This window comes from Crinia signifera, chromosome 2 (genome assembly GCF_055691185.1).
Source record: "Crinia signifera chromosome 2, ASM5569118v1, whole genome shotgun sequence".
NCBI classification, from domain to species: Eukaryota; Metazoa; Chordata; class Amphibia; order Anura; family Myobatrachidae; genus Crinia; species Crinia signifera.
The window spans coordinates 403,559,899-403,583,780 of NC_139218.1; the positions used below are offsets into that span (position 1 = coordinate 403,559,899).

At 49.8% G+C, this 23,882-nt stretch overlaps 1 protein-coding gene across 1 annotated transcript in view; it reads left to right on the forward strand.

Moving 5' to 3' along the window:
• Positions 1 to 23,882, forward strand: part of LOC146058637 (transient receptor potential cation channel subfamily M member 2-like) — a 262,847-nt gene that overhangs the window by 145,898 nt on the left and 93,067 nt on the right. The window contains exons 15-16 of the mRNA XM_083170910.1: positions 16,016 to 16,128; positions 16,837 to 16,953. Coding sequence (XP_083027036.1) covers positions 16,016 to 16,128; positions 16,837 to 16,953 — 230 coding nt within the window. The remainder of the gene's footprint in view (positions 1 to 16,015; positions 16,129 to 16,836; positions 16,954 to 23,882) is intronic.

Consider the following 23,882-nt stretch of genomic DNA (forward strand, 5'->3'; position numbering starts at 1 on the left):
CCCATCACCCCTGCATCTCTCACTCCCTCCACCTCTCCACCCCCATCACCCCTGCATCTCTGACTCCCTCCACCTCTCCACCCCATCACCCCTGCATCTCTCACTCCCTCCACCTCTCCACCCCCATCACCCCTGCATCTCTCACTCCCCCCACCTCTCCACCCCCATCACCCATGCATCTCTGACTCCCTCCACCACTCCACCCCCATCACCCCTGCATCTCTCACTCCCTCCACCTCTGCACCTCCATCACCCTGGCATCTCTCACTCCCTCCACCTCTCCACCCCCATCACCCCTGCATCTCTGACTCCCTCCACCTCTCCACCCCCATCACCCCTGCATCTCTCACTCCCTCCACCTCTCCACCCCCATCACCCCTGCATCTCTCACTCCCCCCACCTCTCCACCCCCATCACCCCTGCCTCTCTGACTCCCTCCACCTCTCCACCCCCATCACCCCTGCATCTCTGACTCCCTCCACCTCTCCACCCCCATCAGCCCTGCATCTCTGACTCCCTCCACCTCTCCACCCCCATCACACCTGCATCTTTGACTCCCTCCACCTCTCCACCCCTCTCACCCCTGCATCTCTCACTCCCTCTACCTCTCCACCCCCATCACCCCTGCATCTCTCACTCCCTCCACCTCTCCACCCCCATCACCCCTGAATGTCTGACTCCCTCCACCTCTCCACCCCCATCACCCCTGCATCTCTGACTCCCTCCACCTCTCCACCCTTCTCGCCCCTGCATCTCTCACTCCCTCCATCTCTTCACCCTCATCACCCCTGCATCTCTCACTCCCCCCACCTCTCCACCCCCATCACCCCTGCATCTCTGACTCCCTCCACCTCTCCACCCCCATCACCCCTGCATCTCTCACTCCCCCCACCTCTGCCCCCGCATCACCCCTGCATCTCTGACTCCCTCATCCTCTCCACCCCCATTACCCCTGCATCTCTCACTCCCTCCACCTCTCCACCCCCATCACCCCTGCATCTCTCACTCCCTCCACCTCTCCACCCCCATCACCCCTGCATCTCTCACTCCCTCCACCTCTCCACCCCCATCACCCCTGCATCTCTGACTCCCTCCACCTCTCCACCCCCATAACCCCTGCATCTCTGACTCCCTCCACCTCTCAACCCCCATCACCCCTGCATCTCTGACTCCCTCCACCTCTCCACCCCCATCACCCCTGCATCTCTGACTCCCTCCACCTCTCCACCCACATCACCCCTGCATCTCTGACTCCCTCCACCTCTCCACCCCCATCACCCCTGCATCTCTGACTCCCTCCACCTCTCCACCCCCATCACCCCTGCATCTCTGACTCCCTCCACCTCTCCACCCCCATCACACCTGCATCTTTGACTCCCTCCACCTCTCCACCCCTCTCACCCCTGCATCTCTCACTCCCTCTACCTCTCCACCCCCATCACCCCTGCATCTCTCACTCCCTCCACCTCTCCACCCCCATCACCCCTGAATGTCTGACTCCCTCCACCTCTCCACCTACATCACCCCTGCATCTCTGACTCCCTCCACCTCTCCACCCCTCTCACCCCTGCATCTCTCACTCCCTCCATCTCTTCACCCCCATCACCCCTGCATCTCTCACTCCCCCCACCTCTCCACCCCCATCACCCCTGCATCTCTGACTCCCTCCACCTCTCCACCCCCATCACCCCTGCATCTCTCACTCCCCCCACCTCTGCACCCCCATCACCCCTGCATCTCTGACTCCCTCATCCTCTCCACCCCCATCACCCCTGCATCTCTCACTCCCTCCACCTCTCCACCCCCATCACCCCTGCATCTCTCACTCCCTCCACCTCTCCACCCCATCACCCCTGCATCTCTCACTCCCTCCACCTCTCCACCCCCATCACCCCTGCATCTCTGACTCCCTCCACCTCTCCACCCCCATCACCCCTGCATCTCTGACTCCCTCCACCTCTCCACCCCCATCACCCCTGCATCTCTGACTCCCTCCACCTCTCCACCCCCATCACCCCTGCATCTCTGACTCCCTCCACCTCTCCACCCACATCACCCCTGCATCTCTGACTCCCTCCACCTCTCCACCCCCATCACCCCTGCATCTCTGACTCCCTCCACCTCTCCACCCCCATCACCCCTGCATCTCTGACTCCCTCCACCTCTCCACCCCCATCACCCCTGCATCTCTGACTCCCTCCACCTCTCCACCCACATCACCCCTGCATCTCTGACTCCCTCCACCTCTCCACCCCCATCACCCCTGCATCTCTGACTCCCTCCACCTCTCCACCCTTCTCACCCCTGCATCTCTCACTCCCTCCATCTCTTCACCCTCATCACCCCTGCATCTCTCACTCCCTCCACCTCTCCACCCCCATCACCCCTGCATCTCTCACTCCCTCCACCTCTCCACCCCCATCACCCCTGCATCTCTGACTCTCTCCACCTCTCCACCCCCATAACCCCTGCATCTCTGACTCCCTCCACCTCTCAACCCCCATCACCCCTGCATCTCTGACTCCCTCCACCTCTCCACCCCCATCACCCCTGCATCTCTGACTCCCTCCACCTCTCCACCCACATCACCCCTGCATCTCTTACTCCCTCCACCTCTCCACCCCCATCACCCCTGCATCTCTGACTCCCTCCACCTCTCCACCCCCATCACCCCTGCATCTCTGACTCCCTCCACCTCTCCACCCCCATCACACCTGCATCTTTGACTCCCTCCACCTCTCCACCCCTCTCACCCCTGCATCTCTCACTCCCTCTACCTCTCCACCCCCATCACCCCTGCATCTCTCACTCCCTCCACCTCTCCACCCCCATCACCCCTGAATGTCTGACTCCCTCCACCTCTCCACCCCCATCACCCCTGCATCTCTGACTCCCTCCACCTCTCCACCCCTCTCACCCCTGCATCTCTCACTCCCTCCATCTCTTCACCCCCATCACCCCTGCATCTCTCACTCCCCCCACCTCTCCACCCCCATCACCCCTGCATCTCTGACTCCCTCCACCTCTCCACCCCCATCACCCCTGCATCTCTCACACCCCCACCTCTGCACCCCCATCACCCCTGCATCTCTGACTCCCTCATCCTCTCCACCCCCATCACCCCTGCATCTCTCACTCCCTCCACCTCTCCACCCCCCATCACCCCTGCATCTCTCACTCCCTCCACCTCTCCACCCCATCACCCCTGCATCTCTCACTCCCTCCACCTCTCCACCCCCATCACCCCTGCATCTCTGACTCCCTCCACCTCTCCACCCCCATCACCCCTGCATCTCTGACTCCCTCCACCTCTCCACCCCCATCACCCCTGCATCTCTGACTCCCTCCACCTCTCCACCCCCATCACCCCTGCATCTCTGACTCCCTCCACCTCTCCACCCACATCACCCCTGCATCTCTGACTCCCTCCACCTCTCCACCCCCATCACCCCTGCATCTCTGACTCCCTCCACCTCTCCACCCACATCACCCCTGCATCTCTGACTCCCTCCACCTCTCCACCCCCATCACCCCTGCATCTCTCACTCCCCCCACCTCTCCACCCACATCACCCCTGCATCTCTGACTCCCTCCACCTCTCCACCCCCATCACCCCTGCATCTCTCACTCCCTCCAACTCTCCACCCCCATCACCCCTGCATCTCTCACTCCCTCCACCTCTCCACCCCATCACCCCTGCATCTCTCACTCCCCCCACCTCTCCACCCCCATCACCCCTGCATCTCTGACTCCCTCCACCTCTCCACCCCCATCACCTCTGCATCTCTCACTCCCTCCACCTCTCCACCCCCATCACCCCTGCATCTCTCACTCCCTCCAACTCTCCACCCCCATCACCCCTGCATCTCTCACTCCCTCTACCTCTCCACCCCATCACCCCTGCATCTCTCACTCCCCCCACCTCTCCACCCCCATCACCCCTGCATCTCTGACTCCCTCCACCTCTCCACCCCCATCACCCCTGCATCTCTCACTCCCTCCACCTCTCCACCCCCATCACCCCTGCATCTCTGACTCCCTCCACCTCTCCACCCCCATCACCCCTGCATCTCTGACTCCCTCCACCTCTCCACCCCCATCACCCCTGCATCTCTCACTCCCCCCACCTCTCCACCCCCATCACCCCTGCATCTCTGACTCCCTCCACCTCTCCACCCCCATCACCCCTGCATCTCTCACTCCCTCCAACTCTCCACCCCCATCACCCCTGCATCTCTCACTCCCTCCACCTCTCCACCCCATCACCCCTGCATCTCTGACTCCCTCCACCTCTCCACCCCCATCACCCCTGCATCTCTGACTCTCTCCACCTCTCCACCCCCATCACCCCTGCATCTCTCACTCCCTCCACCTCTCCACCCCCATCACCCCTGCATCTCTCACTCCCCCCACCTCTCCACCCCCATCACCCCTGCATCTCTGACTCCCTCCACCTCTCCACCCCCATCACCTCTGCATCTCTCACTCCCTCCACCTCTCCACCCCCATCACCCCTGCATCTCTCACTCCCTCCAACTCTCCACCCCCATCACCCCTGCATCTCTCACTCCCTCCACCTCTCCACCCCATCACCCCTGCATCTCTCACTCCCCCCACCTCTCCACCCCCATCACCCCTGCATCTCTGACTCCCTCCACCTCTCCACCCCCATCACCCCTGCATCTCTCACTCCCTCCACCTCTCCACCCCCATCACCCCTGCATCTCTCACTCCCCCCACCTCTCCACCCCCATCACCCCTGCATCTCTCACTCCCTCCACCTCTCCACCCCCATCACCCCTGCATCTCTCACTCCCTCCACCTCTGCACCCCCATCACCCCTGCATCTCTCACTCCCTCTACCTCTCCACCCCCATCACCCCTGCATCTCTGACTCCCTCCACCTCTCCACCCCCATCACCCCTGAATGTCTGACTCCCTCTACCTCTTCGACCTCATCACTTCTCTGTCACTATTGAACCTCTCTGTCCCACTGCATCTCCACGTCCGTTACCCCTGCACTTCTCCGTCTCCTTTGTCACCGCTGCACAGCCCACATACGCCCCCTAACAGCTATCACCATACCGCTATACCTTTACACTACTCCCCCTGGCCACCCACCCACACACTACTACTTCCCATGTTTTCCCACATGCACCCCATACCCCTGTACCCCCAACATACCCTACTCCCCCTATCTCCTACAAACACTCTATATACAGATGAAGCCAGCTTCATCTTTGCAGGGGCTTTCACCAGCCCCCGCCAGCCGCCAGCTCCCGCCAGGGGGCGTGTGCACACGAGACGCCCGCCTGCTCTGTGGCAACGGAGCTTGCTCCAGGTCCCCACCGCCGCCGGTCCCCCTCGCTGCCCCCCCCCCCTAACCCTGCCCGTCTCCCTGAAGCGGAGGCAGGCAGGATGCCGCTGCCCTGCCATCGAAGACTGAGACACACAAGCGTCCAGGTTTTAATGGAGTCCCTCTCCACCAGCGCTCGGGGGGCGGAGGGGAGGTGCTGGCGAGCGCTGGCACTGGATGAGAGAGTCTCCATCTGCACCACTACCTTCAATCCATCCCGCACTTCAGTTCCTGTGTGTGTGTGCACTGTATATATACTGTGTGTATGTGCTCTGTCCCCACAGATATTCCTCATATATATGTACTGTATATATATATATATATATATACTGTGTGTATGTGCTCTGTCCCCACAGATATTCCTCATATATATGTACTGTATATATATATATATACTGTGTGTATGTGCTCTGTCCCCACAGATATTCCTCATATATATGTACTGTATATATATATATATATATATATATATATATATATATATATATATATATATATATATATATATATATACTGTGTGTATGTGCTCTGTCCCCACCGATATTCCTCATATATGTGTACTGTATATATACTGTGTGTATGTGCTCTGTCCCCACAGATATTACTCATATATGTGTACTGTATATATACTGTGTGTATGTGCTCTGTCCCCACAGATATTCCTCATATATATGTACTGTATATATATATACTGTGTGTATGTGCTCTGTCCCCACAGATATTCCTCATATATATGTACTGTATATATACTGTGTGTATGTGCTCTGTCCCCACAGATATTCCTCATATATATGTACTGTATATATACTGTGTGTATGTGCTCTGTCCCCACAGATATTCCTTATATATATGTACTGTATATAAACTGTGTGTATGTGCTCTGTCCCCACAGATATTCCTCATATAAAAGTACTGTATATATACTGTGTGTATGTGCTCTGTCCCCACAGATATTCCTCATATACAGTATATGCAGGGCCGGACTGGGACCAGAAATCGGCCCTGGCATTTTGAGCACACAGGCCCACCCGCAGTAGGCGGGACCCTTTCGCGGTGAAGCCGCGCACCGAAAAGGGGGCGTGGCCTCATGGAAATGAGGCGTGGCATCACAAAAAGGAGGCATTACACATTGTGGAACACACCGTAGTGCCCATTACACAGTATGGAACACACCATGATGTTCATTACAGACTACGACACAATCCATTATGCATATTACACATTATGACACACACAGGGAACTCCTGTCATGGATGGATTGGTTTGCAGCGGTCACATATAAACTTGAAGTAGTTCAATCCACCCTGGAGTAAACTTATTAATGCTTTATGGAGACCACAAGGCTGCTGAACTGGCCTGACACCTTCCTTTCTGAGGACAGATGCACACTGCATTACACAATGTTCAACTTCAAACACCGTCCCACTGTCACACACAGTACGCAAACACTGTACACACAACATGCACCCACTGTAACACACAGCACGCACACACAGTCTGTCACACACACACACTGTTACACATAGAAGTCACACACACACGCACACATTGCTCTCACTGGTCCTGGAGTTGTTTCCCGATACCTCTCCCCATCCATTTCCCCTGTCTAACCTGCAGGCAGCTGTAAACTGTCGGGCGGCCGCGGACTGTGAGTGCAGCTCCTCCATCATGTGTGCGGCTCCCGGTGGCTGTCAGGCTCCCAGGTCCGTCACTGCAACAACGAGGGGGGGGATGTCGCCTGGCGGGGGATGTCGCGGCCAGGTCATAGTGCGGCACTGCCGCTACAGTGCTTTAAGTGGGGAGAGGGCCCTCCCAGCTCCCTCCACCCACGCTGGCTGCAGACTGTCACTGGATGGCCAGGTACGGCCGCGTATGCAAATGACGCGGTCAGCGGCGCACAGTGAGTGAAGCCAGGACTGGGCTCGATGCTGCTGCAGAAAGTTCTCACTTTCTGCACAAAATCGGCCCACAAGGCCATCGGCCCTTCTGGCATTTGCCAGAAGTGCCAGATGGCCAGTCCGGCCCTGTATATATGTACTGTATATATAAACTGTGTGTATGTGCTCTGTCCCCACAGATATTCCTCATATATATGTACTGTATATATACTGTGTGTATGTGCGCTGTCCCCACAGATATTCCTCATATATATGTACTGTATATATACTGTGTGTATGTGCTCTGTCCCCACAGATATTCCTCATATATATGTACTGTATATATACTGTGTGTATGTGCTCTGTCCCCATTGATATTCCTCATATATATGTACTGTATATATACTGTGTGTATGTGCTCTGTCCCCACAGATATTCCTCATATATATGTACTGTATATATACTGTGTGTATGTGCTCTGTCCCCACAGATATTCCTCATATATATGTACTGTATATATATATATATAGTGTGTGTGTGTTCTCTGTCCCCACAGATATTCCTCATATATATGTACTGTATATATATATAGTGTGTGTGTGTTCTCTGTCCCCACAGATATTCCTCATATACTGTACATGTACTGTATATATACTGTGTGTATGTGCTCTGTCCCCACAGATATTCCTCATATACTGTACATGTACTGTATATATACTGTGTGTATGTGCTCTGTCCCCACAGATATTCCTCATATAAATGTACTGTATATATACAGTGTGTATGTGCTCTGTCCCCATTGATATTCCTCATATATATGTACTGTATATATACTGTGTGTATGTGCTCTATCCCCACCGATATTCCTCATATATATGTACTGTATATATATATATATATATATATATATATATATATATATATATATATATACTGTGTGTATGTGCTCTGTCCCCACCGATATTCCTCATATATATGTACTGTATATATATAGTGTGTATGTGCTCTGTCCCCACCAATATTCCTCATATATACAGTATGTTACTGTACCCATCCTTGCTGGCGGGTCGCCAGAACGTACGCGCTGGCGACCCGCCAGCAGCCTCGCCAGCGAGGAGACTGAGACGCACGTGCGTCTCACGCGCACGCGCGTCTCAGTGTCCGTCGCTAGCGCGACGGAAACCCTGTCCGTCTCCGCCTCAGGGAGACGGACAGGGTTAGGGGGGGTTAGTGGGGGGTGCGGGCAGGCGGCGGGGACCCCGGGTTACCGCCGGCAAGCCGGCGGGGACCCGGGGAACTGATGGAAGCGCCGTCGGAAGGGGACGCGCGCGCCCTCTCGTGCGCGTGCGTCCCCTTCTCACCATCGCCATGGCGCTGGCGGGGGATGGCGGCTGGCGACGCCAGCGCCGTCCCCTGCAAAGATGGGACCTGACCCATCTGTATATATATATATATATATATATATATGTGACGAGAACAAGTGTGGAATGGCACTTCTCAACTTCAGTCCATAATAAATTAAACAATGTCCACAACTTGGTGTCAGGGCCGTTTCTAGACAATTTAGCTCCCAGGGCAAAGGAATAAAAATCCCCCCCCCCCCCCCAAAAAAAAAGGTAACACGACATAGAAGAAATTTGTCGAAATAGGGGGCGTGGTTTATTTTTCAAATGGGTGTGGCTTAATATAAGGGCGTGGTCTAGCCCGAAAACAATTACCTTACAACTCACCTTTGCAACCTGCATGTCCAGACATTGGTTACCGCAGGAATTGTCATTGTACTCCCGCACTTTAGTTGGCGGGCTGAAGGCCACACAGTGACATAAAAATATAAAGGCCCACACAGTGACCTAGTACGCCTCACAGATCAAGGCCAAACAATGACAGGTTACTTGAATCATTATACACTATTTATCCATGATGCCGCACACCGTGATGACAATTACACATTGTCGCACACCGTGATGACAATTACACATTATGTCGCACACCGTGATGACAATTACACATTACGCCGCACACCATGATGACAATTACACATTATGATGCCCGTTACACCCCACACTGTGATGGCAATTACACAATACTCCCCACACCGTAATGCCTATTACACAATATGCCCCACACGCCGCTGCCGCACAACTCATGCCGTTTACTAATATGCCCCCACAGTGCCACACATATGCCCCCACAGTGCCACAGCTATGCCTCCACAGTGCCACATATATATGCCCCCACAGTGTCACATATATATGCCCCGACAGTGCCACATATATATGCCCCCATAGTGCCAAATACAGTATGCCCCTAGTGCCAGATATGTCCCCAGTGCCAGATATGCTCCCACAGTGACACACATGCCCCCACAATGCCACATATATATGCCCGCACAGTGCCAAATATGCCCCTAGTGCCACAGATATGTCCCCAGTGCCACACATATGCCCCCACAGTGCCACAGATATGCCCCTACAGTGCCACAGATATGCCCCCAAAGTGCCACATATATGCCCCCACAGTGCCACACATTCTCCCAAAGTGCCAGCAGCACAACTCACTCTCTCTCTGGGTCTCCCCCCTCCAGTCCCCCACCGCTGCATGTTGCTGCTGCTTTCGATGTGTCCCTGAGCCGGCAGCCATTCATACCTCGCAGGCTGGCTCCTGATTGGCTGCCAGCCCGCGAGGTCCTCTGATTGGCTGCCAGCCCAATGACACAGTGAGCGAGGGGAAGGAGAGATGCGCAAGGCGGCGGCGGCGGGGGAGACTTGGAGGCGGCGGGGGAGACTTGGAGGCGGTGGCGGCGGCGTTGTGAGGAGCTCAGCTGCCGCCCGGGCGCCCCGGCTATGTGACAGAGGTGGACAAGCCGTGCGGCACCCCGGGCTGCTGCACAGCTTGTCCGCCTGTAGAAACGTCCCTTGGTGTTATTCTCTTTATTAAAAGTCTTTTAGACAAAACGTGCTGTTTTCACCCGACGCGTTTCCCCCCAACAAGGGGCTTCCTCAGGGGTATTAGCTTTATAGAATAACGTTGTGGTGAAACTACAAACAGGGTAGAAAGTGTGCGATTCTTTCCTCTAAGCCGAAAGAGAAGGGCACCCAGCCTATGCTACTGTCTCAATCGGTTGATAACTGGCCCGAAATGGCCCTGCCTCTGGTAGTGAGAGTTGTTTTGGGGTAATAAATGCGGGTATTCAAGTGGATCGCCCATACAATTGATCACCTGGATAAGTGTTCACTTGTCTGGCTCAGCAAGAATGCATTCTTTTCGGCTTAGAGAAAAGAATCGCACACTTTCCACCCTGTTTGTAGTTTCACCACAACGTTATTCTATAAAGCTGATACCCCTGAGGAAGCCCCTTGTTGGGCGAAACGCGTCGGGTGAAAACAGCACGTTTTTTCTAAAAAGACTTTTAATAAAGTAAATAACACCAAGTTATGGACATTGTTTAATTTATTATGGACTGAAATTGAGAAGTGCTCCATTCCACACTTGTTCTCGTATCTTTTCTAATTCCCCTTAGCCAACAGGGGTATTGTGGAAACAGGCAGCAAACTAATAATCTCTCAGAATTTAGCGCGAAAAAGAAGGGGTTTGGTTGATATAGAGGTACTTGTGTAATACCACAGCACCCGGCTACGCTACGTTTTCAGAGTAGGCTAATCTACTCAGCCAGCGTAGCCCAACAGCTGCCTAGCATAGTTAGCGTAGTGACTCCGCGGCAGCCCGGCTCTGTCTCCGGCATCCATGGCAAGCCTAGTGAGCGCCTTTAACACAGATCCCCTGTTTCTGCTTCAGGGAGACGGGGTTAGGGGGTTCGGTAGCACGTCCATCTCCTGCACAAAGGGGGTTATGCGGACGCAAGTGCATCTCATGCACAATAAAGAAGGCATTTGCCAGTGCTCCATGTTACATACTGACAAATGCCTCCATTTGAAACCCCCACAATCCACACCAGCCTGAAATACGGCAAGCGCAGTGAGCCCCACCAGGGGACGCGTTACGCGTCCTCCCGACCTTTTCATACCCCCACTATCCACATAGTTGATATTATAAAGTTGATATTATAAAGATGGTGAGCGCAGTGTCTGGGGACGCGGAATACATGTAAAGTAATCCGCATCCCCTCGCGGGGCCCGCTGTGCTCGCCATGCTTTACCAGGTGTGTGGAGCTGGAGCAGTAACCAGCTGCTGGAAGTCAGATATCTCCGGTTCCCAAGGGCCGATTTTTAAAATTCTTGTACCCATGAAAAGAGTGGACCCTCAGCTTTCAGCCTATGACATTTAGACTCCTGGGGGGGTTTCTGGGTACTCAGAAACCCCCCCCCATGTGTGTGCTACTGGTACCGCCGCGGAGGCTGCGAGGGCTAGGCCAGGAGGTTCCGGAATGCCGTTCCTGGTGACCTAATTTTTCAGGTCAGCTTCAGGAACGGCGTTCTGGACCGTTCCGGCACAAAAATAGCCCTGCATATATATATATATATATATATATATATATATATATATATATATATATATACTGTGTGTACAGTATGTGTTCTCTGTCACCAAAGATATTCCTCAAATACATGTACTGTATATACTCTGTATATGTGTTCTCTGTCCCCACATGCTACTGACCGGGGGGGGGGAGGTAAGGGTCTACCGCTACTGACCGGGGTGGGGGGGACGGGCGGCTTTCTACGGCGGTGGTGGCGCTACTGACCGGGGGGGGGGGGGCTAATGCTACTGACTGGAGGGGTGGAGGGGGGGGGGGTGGCGGTGGTGGTAATGCTACTGACCGGGGGGGGGGATGGGATTGTACTGTCCAGGCCGCTCCCTGCACCGCCATTGGTCCATGAGCTACCAGCCCCATACACAGCCTGGTTACACGGAGGCAGCTCAGTTGCGGGTGACGTTGTGACGTCACCCAAAAGCTACCATCTGCAGCCTGATTGTAAAGATGGGCAGCGGCATTGCCCAAAACAAATATGGCTGCAAGTATCTTCCCCATAGGATGATGTCATCTCTCCAGCTCCGGCCGGCCCTGGTAGCATGGTCGGCGACCCAGCCAGGGAGAAAAGTGGACAAATCTGGACCAGCCCACCGGGAAATGGCCCGGTTTCCCAGTGGGCCACCAACACCCTGTGTGTATGTGTTCTCTGTCCCCACAGATTTTCCTCATATATATGTACTGTATATATATAGTGTGTGTGTGTTCTCTGTCCCCATAGATATATCTCATATATATGTACTGTATATATACTGCGTATGTTGTGAGGATACGGGTTCCCCAATCATTCAGACACCGAGCAGATGATACCAAAATAACGGTTTATTTTCCACCGCATACAAATAGATAATATACAGGAACAAGAGGCAAATGTAGTATAGAAACATCCAGGTAGCAGTGCACACAGGCCGTCCTTGTAGCATCACCGTTCCAAACCAATTCCACAGAGCAAAACTATTGTTTATCCACACAGCAGTGATAGGAGATTAGTCCTCCGAATTCCACAGGGATCCCCACCGCGACCCTATCACATACAGTAGTTTCTCCTGGGATAGAAACATAGAATTTGACGGCAGATAAGAACCACTTGGCCCATCTAGTCTGCCCCTTTTTTTAAACATGTTACAGGATGCTTCCTGTGTGACCATATAAGGATATTATATGAATGAAGTCCTGGGAACATACACACAAATGGGGACTAGTCACATAAGCATGATGTACACAGGGTACAGACGGACTAAATAGTACATTAATCACTACACATAATAAAATACCATAATTACAGTTTTACTCTAAGTCTGATATCCTGACATATGTGTTCTCTGTCCCCACAGATACTGTATATACAATGTGTATGTGTTCTGTCCTCACAGATACTGTATATATACTGTGTGTATGTGTTGTCTGTCCCCACAGATACTGTATATACAATGTATATGTGTTGTCTGTCCCCACAGATACTGTATATATACAATGTATATGTGTTGTCTGTCCCCACAGATACTGTATATATACAATGTATATGTGTTGTCTGTCCCCACAGATACTGTATATATATATATATATATATACTGTGTATGTGTTCTGTCCTCACAGATACTGTATATACAATGTATATGTGTTCTGTCCTCACAGATACTGTATATACTGTGTATGTGTTCTCTGTCCCCACAGATACTGTATATATACAATGTATATGTGTTGTCTGTCCCCACAGATACTGTATATACAATGTATATGTGTTCTGTCCTCACAGATACTGTATATATACTGTGTGTATGTGTTCTCTGTCCCCACAGATACTGTATATACAATGTATATGTGTTCTCTGTCCCCACAGATACTGTATATATACTGTGTGTATGTGTTCTCTGTCCCCACAGATACTGTATATACTGTGTATGTGTTCTCTGTCCCCACAGATACTGTATATATACAATGTATATGTGTTGTCTGTCCCCACAGATACTGTATATACAATGTATATGTGTTGTCTGTCCCCACAGATACTGTATATACAATGTGTATGTGTTCTCTGTCCCCACAGATACTGTATATATACTGTGTATGTGTTCTCTGTCCCCACAGATACTGTATATACAATGTATATGTGTTGTCTGTCCCCACAGATACTGTATATACAATGTGTATGTGTTCTGTCCTCACAGATACTGTATATATACTGTGTGTATGTGTTGTCTGTCCCCACAGATACTGTATATACAATCTGTATGTGTTCTCTGTCCCCACAGATACTGTATATATACTGTGTGTATGTGTTCTCTGTTCCCACAGATACTGTATATACAATCTGTATGTGTTCTCTGTCCCCACAGATACTGTATATATACTGTGTATGTGCTCTCTGTCCCCACAGATACTGTATATACAATGTGTATGTGTTCTCTGTCCCCACAGATACTGTATATACAATGTGTATGTGTTCTGTCCCCACAGATACTGTATATACAATGTGTATGTGTTCTCTGTCCCCACAGATACTGTATATATACTGTGTGTATGTGTTCTCTGTTCCCACAGATACTGTATATACAATGTGTATGTGTTCTCTGTCCCCACAGATACTGTATATATACTGTGTGTATGTGTTCTCTGTCCCCACAGATACTGTATATACAATGTGTATGTGCTCTCTGTCCCCACAGATACTGTATATACAATGTGTATGTGTTCTCTGTCCCCACAGATACTGTATATACAATGTGTATGTGTTCTCTGTCCCTACAGATACTGTATATATACTGTGTGTATGTGTTCTCTGTCCCCACATATACTGTATATACAATGTGTATGTGCTCTCTGTCCCCACAGATACTGTATATACAATGTGTATGTGCTCTCTGTCCCCACAGATACTGTATATACAATGTATATGTGTTGTCTGTCCCCACAGATACTGTATATATACAATGTGTATGTGTTCTGTCCTCACATATACTGTATATACTGTGTATGTGTTCTCTGTCCCCACATATACTGTATATACAATGTGTATGTGTTCTCTGTCCCCACAGATACTGTATATATACTGTGTATGTGTTCTCTGTCCCCACAGATACTGTATATATACTGTGTATGTGTTGTCTGTCCCCACAGATACTGTATATACAATGTGTATGTGGTCTCTGTCCCCACAGATACTGTATATACAATGTGTATGTGGTCTCTGTCCCCACAGATACTGTATATATACAATGTGTATGTGTTCTGTCCCCACAGATACTGTATATATACTGTGTGTATGTGCTCTCTGTCCCCACAGATACTGTATATACAATGTGTATGTGTTCTCTGTCCCCACAGATACTGTATATACTGTGTATGTGTTCTCTGTCCCCACAGATACTGTATATACTGTGTATGTGTTCTCTGTCCCCACAGATACTGTATATATACAATGTGTATGTGTTCTCTGTCCCCACAGATACTGTATATACAATGTATATGTGTTGTCTGTCCCCACAGATACTGTATATATACTGTGTATGTGTTCTCTGTCCCCACAGATACTGTATATACTGTGTATGTGTTCTCTGTCCCCACAGATACTGTATATACTGTGTATGTGTTCTCTGTCCCCACATATACTGTATATACAATGTGTATGTGTTCTCTGTCCCCACAGATACTGTATATATACTGTGTGTATGTGTTCTCTGTCCCCACAGATACTGTATATATACTGTGTGTATGTGTTCTCTGTCCCCACAGATACTGTATATATACTGTGTGTATGTGTACTCTGTCCCCACAGATACTGTATATACAATGTGTATGTGCTCTCTGTCCCCACAGATACTGTATATACAATGTGTATGTGTTCTCTGTCCCCACAGATACTGTATATACAATGTGTATGTGTTCTCTGTCCTCACAGATACTGTATATACAATGTGTATGTGTTCTCTGTCCCCACAGATACTGTATATACAATGTATATGTGTTGTCTGTCCCCACAGATACTGTATATATACTGTGTGTATGTGTTCTCTGTCCCCACAGATACTGTATATACAATGTGTATGTGTTCTCTGTCCCCACAGATACTGTATATACAATGTGTATGTGTTCTGTCCCCACAGATACTGTATATATACTGTGTGTATGTGTTCTCTGTCCCCACAGATACTGTATGTGTTCTCTGTCCCCACAGATACTGTATATACTATGTGTTCTCTGTCCCCACAGATACTTTATATACAATGTGTATGTGTTCTCTGTCCCTACAGATACTGTATATATACTAAGTGTATGTGTTCTCTGTCCCCACAGATATTCCTCACGAAGACCTGGTGGGGGTGGCTGTCTGCAGATAATGGCTTCATACAGATATTTCTGTGTATGTTACTGTTTCCGCTCATCTACAGTGGTCTCATCAGCTACAGGTCAGTGTGACAGACGTGGGGTCATTATGGGCCTTATTCTAGTTCACTCTTTCTGACAAAATCCTTCTAAGATGGACAAAACCATGTGCACTGCAGGTGGGGCAGATGTTACTCGTGCAGAGAGAATTAGATTTGGGTGGGGTTTTACTTTAAAGTGAGATCTATATTGCAGTGTAAAAATTGCCACCCAAATCTAATTCTCTCTGCACAAGTAACATCTGCCCCACCTGCAGTGCACATGGTTTTGTCCTTCTAAGAAGGATTTTGTCAGAAAGAGTGAACTAGAATAAGGCCCTCTGTGAAGTCATTACATGTAGTAGATGGTGTAGATGCATCAGAGATTATAGCACTGATACTGTATAAGCAGCAATGCGCCACCAGCACTGAGGGCTACTGTAGGTGCTGTTATAGGGAATATGAAGATGATCATCAAAGTAAAAGCACATGAGGAGAGAGGGTCCTGCTCGGAACATCTTACATTCTGAGAGGGAGGGGCAGACAGACAGGAGAGGCAGTGAGCATGGAACGGTGGGTTAGGGTGAGCATTGGCGGGGATGGTGAGGAAGGGGGCCCTGAGAGACACATTTGGAGCAGCTCCGGCGTCCGCTGGTAACTGACACATTCCGCATGAAGTTACAGTAGTTGTACAGTGATTGGTTACAGTGCAGCCAATCACCGCGCTGCTCATTGCCTCTGTTGTCTTTATAGAAGAGGAGCTGGAAATGCTGATTCCCGCACCGGGGACGCGCAGTGCGAGCAGGAACATACGGCGGTGCAGTGCGACCAGAGGAACAACATGTACAGTGATAGGTCTGCGCTCTGTAGGTAAGGAATGAGAAACAAGGTAAAGCCCTTTTATACGCAGTATAATGTTCTTGCTGCTGTTAGTAAAAATGAAAGTAACACCCCCGCGGAGGCAGAACAGCAATGGAGTCATCTGCCACCGGGCTTCCGCTTCCAGGGGGCACCTCTCCTCCCCTGCAAGTTTAAAGCAGTTAATTGAAAGACATCAATATCGCTTTTGTGGCTGACTTCACCTCATAGGGCGGTATTCAATGAGGCTGATTCGCCAGGTTTTTATGGCGAATTTGTGCTGTAAGGCGAATTTCTGACTAAAACGGTGAATCACCCTATTCAATGAGCAGATGGCGAATACATTTCAAGGTTTTTTTTCGCCATGATTCACCGAGTAGCAATCGCTATCTTTTTATGGTGAAGTGGAATGTGAACTTTTAAAATAAAGTGTTTTGTTTTTTACATTTGGTGTCAAAAAAATCAGGAATTTTGTTCTTAAGAGGGGCATGCTATTTTTATTCATGTGCTGTAAGCACATGAATATATATTTAATTTAAAAAAAAATATATATATATTTTTTTTACACAGACCAGCCAGCAGGGGGCCGGAGCCGAGCCGCTCATTAGATATTCATATATTCACTTCACCTGATCATTACATATGCATGATCGGGTGTAGTGAATATACCCGGTCCCCTGCTGGCACCCCCAGGGGGCAGCCTGTGCTGCCTGGCACCCGGGGAGCCCACCTCCCCCCCACAAACGTTCTGGGGCAGGCAGGGAGACTTCCATCTCCCTGCCTGCCACCGTCCTAAGGCTCCCTGCGGCGTCCGCCGCAGGAGCTCAAATTCGCCGGTCAGGGGCAGCGAGCCCCTGACTTGTTGAATACCGGAGCTGGCGAGGCTCCGGAACGCAGCGAGCAGTGGCGAATGTGCAGCGAATCCTAAACAGGATTCGCTGCACGTCGCCAGTATTCACATTGAATTCTGCCCATAGACGTCACACTTTCTTTATTTTAAACATAATATACATAAAATACACACATGCATGCATACATATATTTATTTAAGGTGCTGTGTGTGTGTGTGTGTATGTGTGTGTGTGTGTGTGGGGGGGGGGGGTTGGGGGCACCAATATTTATTTGCCTCCGGGCAACTGGGAAGAACTTACACCACTGCCCCATTGCCAGATTAAGGTATAAATGGGCCTGGAGCTGAAAATGATCAAGGGCCTATTATGCACAATAATAGGGGTTGTGACCAGGACCTAATAATGTGGGGGCGTGACCAGTGTTCTGGTTGGTGGTCTGCTCATGGGTGTGTCTCTATTTGTGTAAATACTTTCAACTATCTATCTATCTATCTATCTATCTATCTATCTATCTATCTATCTATCTATCTATCTATCTATCTATATGAAATAGGTTTTTGGGAGTTTGGTGCAGGGACCCCAAAGAAACAGGCGGCACTCAATCAGCTGGAGGGTATCCAATTTTTATGTAATTAAAGTAGAGATACAAGCATTTGCGGCTTTATCATCAGGACTTGTGCTCTGTAAAAGTGCATAAAGTGCTGTGCAGAAAAGGTAGAGCTGTGCACTCTCTTAGCAGCTCAAAAACTAGGGGGTTTATTCTAGTTCATTCTTTCTGACAAAATCCTTCTTAGATGGACAAAACCATGTGCACTGCAGGGGGGCAGATGTAACATGTGCAGATAGAATTAGATTTGGGTGAGTTATTTTGTTTCTGTGCAGGGAAAATACTGACTGCATGATTTTACACTGCAATATATATCTCACTTTGAAGAAAAACCCCACCCAAATCTAATTCTCTCTGCACAAGTTACATCTGCCCCACCCGCAGTGCACATGGTTTTGTCCATCTAAGAAGGATTTTGTCAGAAAGAATGAACTAGAATAACCCCCCTAGTAACCACTGCACAGACGCCGGCGCCAGCCCACTGCGCTTCTGGGATTCCAGCCCCGCCCTGTGATGTCACCGGGCCATTGTTAAGGGACCAGGAACGCTACTGGCCGGCATCATCAGCTCTGTGGGGGGGGGACTTGAAAATAAGACCAGCATGCAAACCTGCTGGATGTAAACAAAGTGGCGTATTATACAAACGCATGTGAAAGGTATGGCTGCTAGAAATGCCAATGTGAGCGAGGGGAATTATAGCCGTTAAATAACACAACGACGGAACATTCATATTTCATATTTCCATGCCGGGACATAAACACACTTTTTACAGTTATGTGGACAATACACAGTACTCTTTCTAGTGCTATGAAATCTATATAGAAGGCATAGGTTACTATAGATATCGCCATAGCAATTAGTATAAGATATTATATGCATTCCACGCAATCTGCGCATTGAGCCCCATAGGTGACAAAGTATTCAGTCTAAAGGCGCAGTGGGCTGGCGCCGGCGTCGTGCGGTGGTCACCTAGTTTTTGAGCTCTACCTTTTCTGCACAGCACTTTATGCACTTTTACAGAGCACAAGTCCTGATGATAAAGCCGCAAATGCTTGTGGGCGGGATGTTGTAACATCCGCGCCCATTATCGCCGGCTACCGCATTATTAATAACGGCATATGCTGTAACATATGCCGTTATTAACGCAAGGGACAGCTCTTGCGGTAAGAGCTGTCCCTTGCGATGCGGTGCCGGCACTGGACTTCCGGGTCTGTGACCCGGGAGTCCATCTGCGCATGCGCAGACCCCGGCGCCGGCCGCAGGGCACGCTGGGAGGGATCCGTGACGGATCCCTCAAACAGCGCTGCGGTAAGAAGCCCATAGGCTTCTGCAGGGATTCGCCAGCTTTAGCTGACGATTCCCTCCGCAGCGCTGGCACTGCGGAGGGGGCATATAGCATATAGAAATGCGGTAGAAACCCCGAAAACAGGGTTTTTACCGCATTTCTGCTTTACAGAATCTCCCCCTGTATCTCTACTTTAATGACATAAAAATTGGATACCCTCCAGCTGATTGAGTGCCGCCTGTTTCTTTGGAGTCACTGCACCAAACTCCCAAAAAACGATTTCTTCTACATTAATGTGAGGAAGGCACCGCGGCGTTATTCTCAACGAGAGTGCTGGACAAACTCCCGGCTTATCTCTCTTTATCTATATCTATATAGATTGGGTAGTATGCAGTGGCACTCAGGAGTCTCCTCAAGTATCCAAAATAATTTATTTAATACAGTGATGTCATCTCAATGATCATCCTGAAATGTCGGCTTATTGAGATGACATCACTGTATTAAATTAGGTTGGGCCCTTTTACACCAGCGTAGTCCCTGCATTTTCTAGTGTGAAGGGGAGAGAAAACCACCCCTCCCCCCCGTTAACCGGCTATATCTTCGGAACCAACTGACCCATTTACATGAGACCACTATCATATTGAAGAACTTTTAAGTGGGCTCCGAATGATCATGATCCTGATTTTGGTCCCATGAAACTGGGCCGTTTGGTTCCAGAGAAATCTGTCCTCAAACAACATGAACATCCATGAAATTACATTTCAGAAAAAAAAAAAATCGGTTTACCCGCAATATCTCTAGAACCAATGAACCCATATGGACCAGCCTGGTATCGGATTGAAGGCCCAGCGATTAGGGTTTGACTAAGATCAACCTCGAGCTTTTGTGATGCCGGAGGGGGAACTGGCAGCCGTTAGAACCAGGTGGGGGTCGGAATTAGAGGGTCCCGTGTTATTCTATGGGGAAAACGTTCCAGCTTTGCCTGGCGGTATCTTCGGGGTTCCTGGGGGGCTAGCAACATGGGGCTTCACTCGTTGGAAAGCCCCAGTCCTCGTCTACAAAACGGGCCTATTTGGAGATTGGGCCTGGAGCTGTAGCTCCATCAGGCCCATTGTTAATCCGGCCATGCACTGCCCCCGCGCATCGACCCGGGTTATTTTTGCTAGTGGAAAAGGGGAATTACTAACGCAAAACCCGGCAGAGTATCCTCAGATATGACAGAAAATACAGACAGAATCAATAGTCAAATCAATAGACCATCGGCCAAACTCGGCAGGACGTTCCTCAGGGACAAGGACCACACGGGAATTTACTATCATTTGTATTTGCAAACTCGTCTGTAAATTTAGCTGATAAAGAACTTCTCAGAAACAGCAGCTTTTGGCTGTGGGTTTGCAGACGCATCAGTCAGATCCGTGCAATGCTTCTGTGTATACAATGTACAGAAACAGTTAAAATGAAAAGCAAAAAGGGCTTGGGGTCCCCCCTCCTCAGTATAACCAGCCCTGCATTTATATTACCAGCGCCAGACTCTTGGTCCCGGTACCAAAGACATGGAAGAAAAGATTGATGATGTCCCCCATATTATTTAGACCAGTACTGTGCTGCACTAGTGAGTAAGGTAAATCCAGGAAAACATGTTTATATCGGTCCCTGCCGCTGTGGCATTACACCCAACTAGGGTCCCTGGGGGTGTGGGCGCCCCCAGTAAAGGGGTCCCCCCTCTAGGACACCCAAGGCTGAAGCACAGGGCTATCTTCAGCACCCCTGGGCAGTATGTGCCGAGTTGAAATCATTCAAGTGTAAAAATAGAAGTTCATAGTTTGCCTGTGGAACTACAGGTCCCAGCAAGCTTTTCCCACATTCTGGTACTTGGAGAACCACATGTGTGGCACTACACGGCTCACTGGTACATGTAGTTCCACAGGTAAAACAAATAATATAGTAACTATAGAACACACAGATCGTTACAACTTGTCTGGATCATGGGGACTCAGAAAACGTACCCCAATGTGTGAACGCAGTGTGACTTGGTATGATGGTGCACCTGAAATCTTAACAGCATTTTTTAATAGAACACAACAAACATTTTTTAATAGAACAATGTGACCACCGTTTATGCGCTAATTCTATTATACGATAAGGCTCTCCTTTTGGTGAGATCACCTAGCCAATTACTATGATTATTCAATTCACAAGATGCAATGACCACACTTTGGGGGAAATTTACTAAGAATACGAATACAAAAAATTGTATTCGTATTCTTGCTACGAATTAATACGACTGCTTACATCGTATGCAAAGTCATGTTCTGGAGGGGGATTTACAAAGCAGTCATATACGACTGCTTTGTAACCCTCCGATGGTGTATTAATTCGTATTAGCGGCCGTATATACGGCCGCTAATACGAATTAGAATCAGAATCATCTTTATTGGCCAGGTATACTTGCGTATGCTTGGAATTTTTTGTGGTAACAGTGCAGCATCAAGCAGGGAACACAAAGGGGTGGGAAGAGAGGCATAAACATACATCACATACATTTCACATGTATCTAGAAAAGTTCGAGTTAGTATTTGGTATTTGGTATGTTCAATACCGGTTTAGTTGGTGGACAGCTATTGGGAAGAAGCCTTTTGTAGTTCTTGTCGTCTTTGCTGGGATGGACCTAAAACGTCTGCCTGACGGAAGGGGTTCAAACAGGTTGTGGCCAGGGTGTAGCTTGTCCGCCAAGATCTTTCCTGCACGCTTATTGACCCTGGCTAGGTATAGTTCTTGGACAGTGGGGAGCTCCGACCCAATGATCTTTTCTGCCATCCTCACCACTCTTTGCAACCTTCGTCTGTCATTCTCGTTTGCTCCTCCGAACCAGATTGTGATCAAGGAGCAAAGGACAGACTCTACTATGGCAGTGTAGAAGATGAGCAGCAGCTCCTGCGGGATGTTGGATTTCTTGAGTTGCCTCAGGAAGAACAACCGCTGCTGGGCCTTCTTGACAGTTGTAATGATGTTGGGACCCCATTTGAGGTCGCATGAAATCTTTGTTCCTAGGAATTTGAAGGAGTCGACCCTCGACACTACTCTGTCAGATATTATGAGTGGGTGCATGGCATTTGGTTTCCTTCTGAAGTCCACCACCATCTCCACCGTTTTGAGGGGGTTGAGGTCAAGGTTGTTTTCGCTACACCATCTAGTTAGCCGATCCACCTCCCGTCTGTATGCCGACTCGTTTCCATCTATGATTAGGCCGATAACCGTTGTGTCGTCTGCAAATTTTATATTTTTTACTGACTGTTCTGCTGAGGTGCAGTCGTTTGTGTAGAGGGAGAAGAGCAGGGGGGAGAGGACACATCCTTGAGGGGCACCGGTGCTAATTGTGCATGTGTTTGAAATAAATGCGCCTGCTTTCACCGCCTGTTTCCTTTCAGTCAGGAAGTCAGTGATCCAGGAGCATGTAGGTTCTGGGACTCCTAGTGAACGGAGTTTTGGCTCCAGGATGTGAGGGATGATAGTGTTGAATGCCGAGCTGAAATCAACAAATAGTATCCTTGCATAGGTGCCTGAACTGTCCAGGTGCTGTAGAATGTGGTGCAGCCCTAGGTTGACTGCATCCTCGACACTTCTGTTTGCTCGGTAGGCAAACTGCAGGGGGTGTAGGCAGTCTGCACGGATCAGTCAGATCCATCATATCAGTCAGATCCGTGCAGGCTGCAAGGTGTAAAAAGAAATTGTAAAATAAATAATAATAATAAAAAAAAACAGCGGTGGGTCCCCCCAACAGCTGTAACCAGCACCAGGCTGAAAGAGCCGGGGCCGGTAATTAAAAATCAGGGAACCCGACAAATAGGGGTTCCCAGATTTTTTAAAACCAGCCCCATGCTCCAGGTCAGGGGCTGGTTCCTAAAATAAAGGGGACAACATGAGTAGGGGTCCCCCGTATTTTAAGAACCAGCCCCAGGCACAACCAGCCAGCAGGGTAATGCCACAGCCAGGGGGAGACTTTTTACACAAGTCCCCCCGGCCAAAACATTCATCCCTACTGACCAGTCAGCATGGGCAGGGGCCCTGGGGGAGTGGGGACCCCCCCAATAAAGGCGTCCCCCCCCTCCAGGAGTTACCTGACCAGGCTGAAGCCTGGTGCTGTCCTCGATGCCCCTGGGCGGTGGGCATCGAGCTGATTCAGTGTAAAAAAATAGAT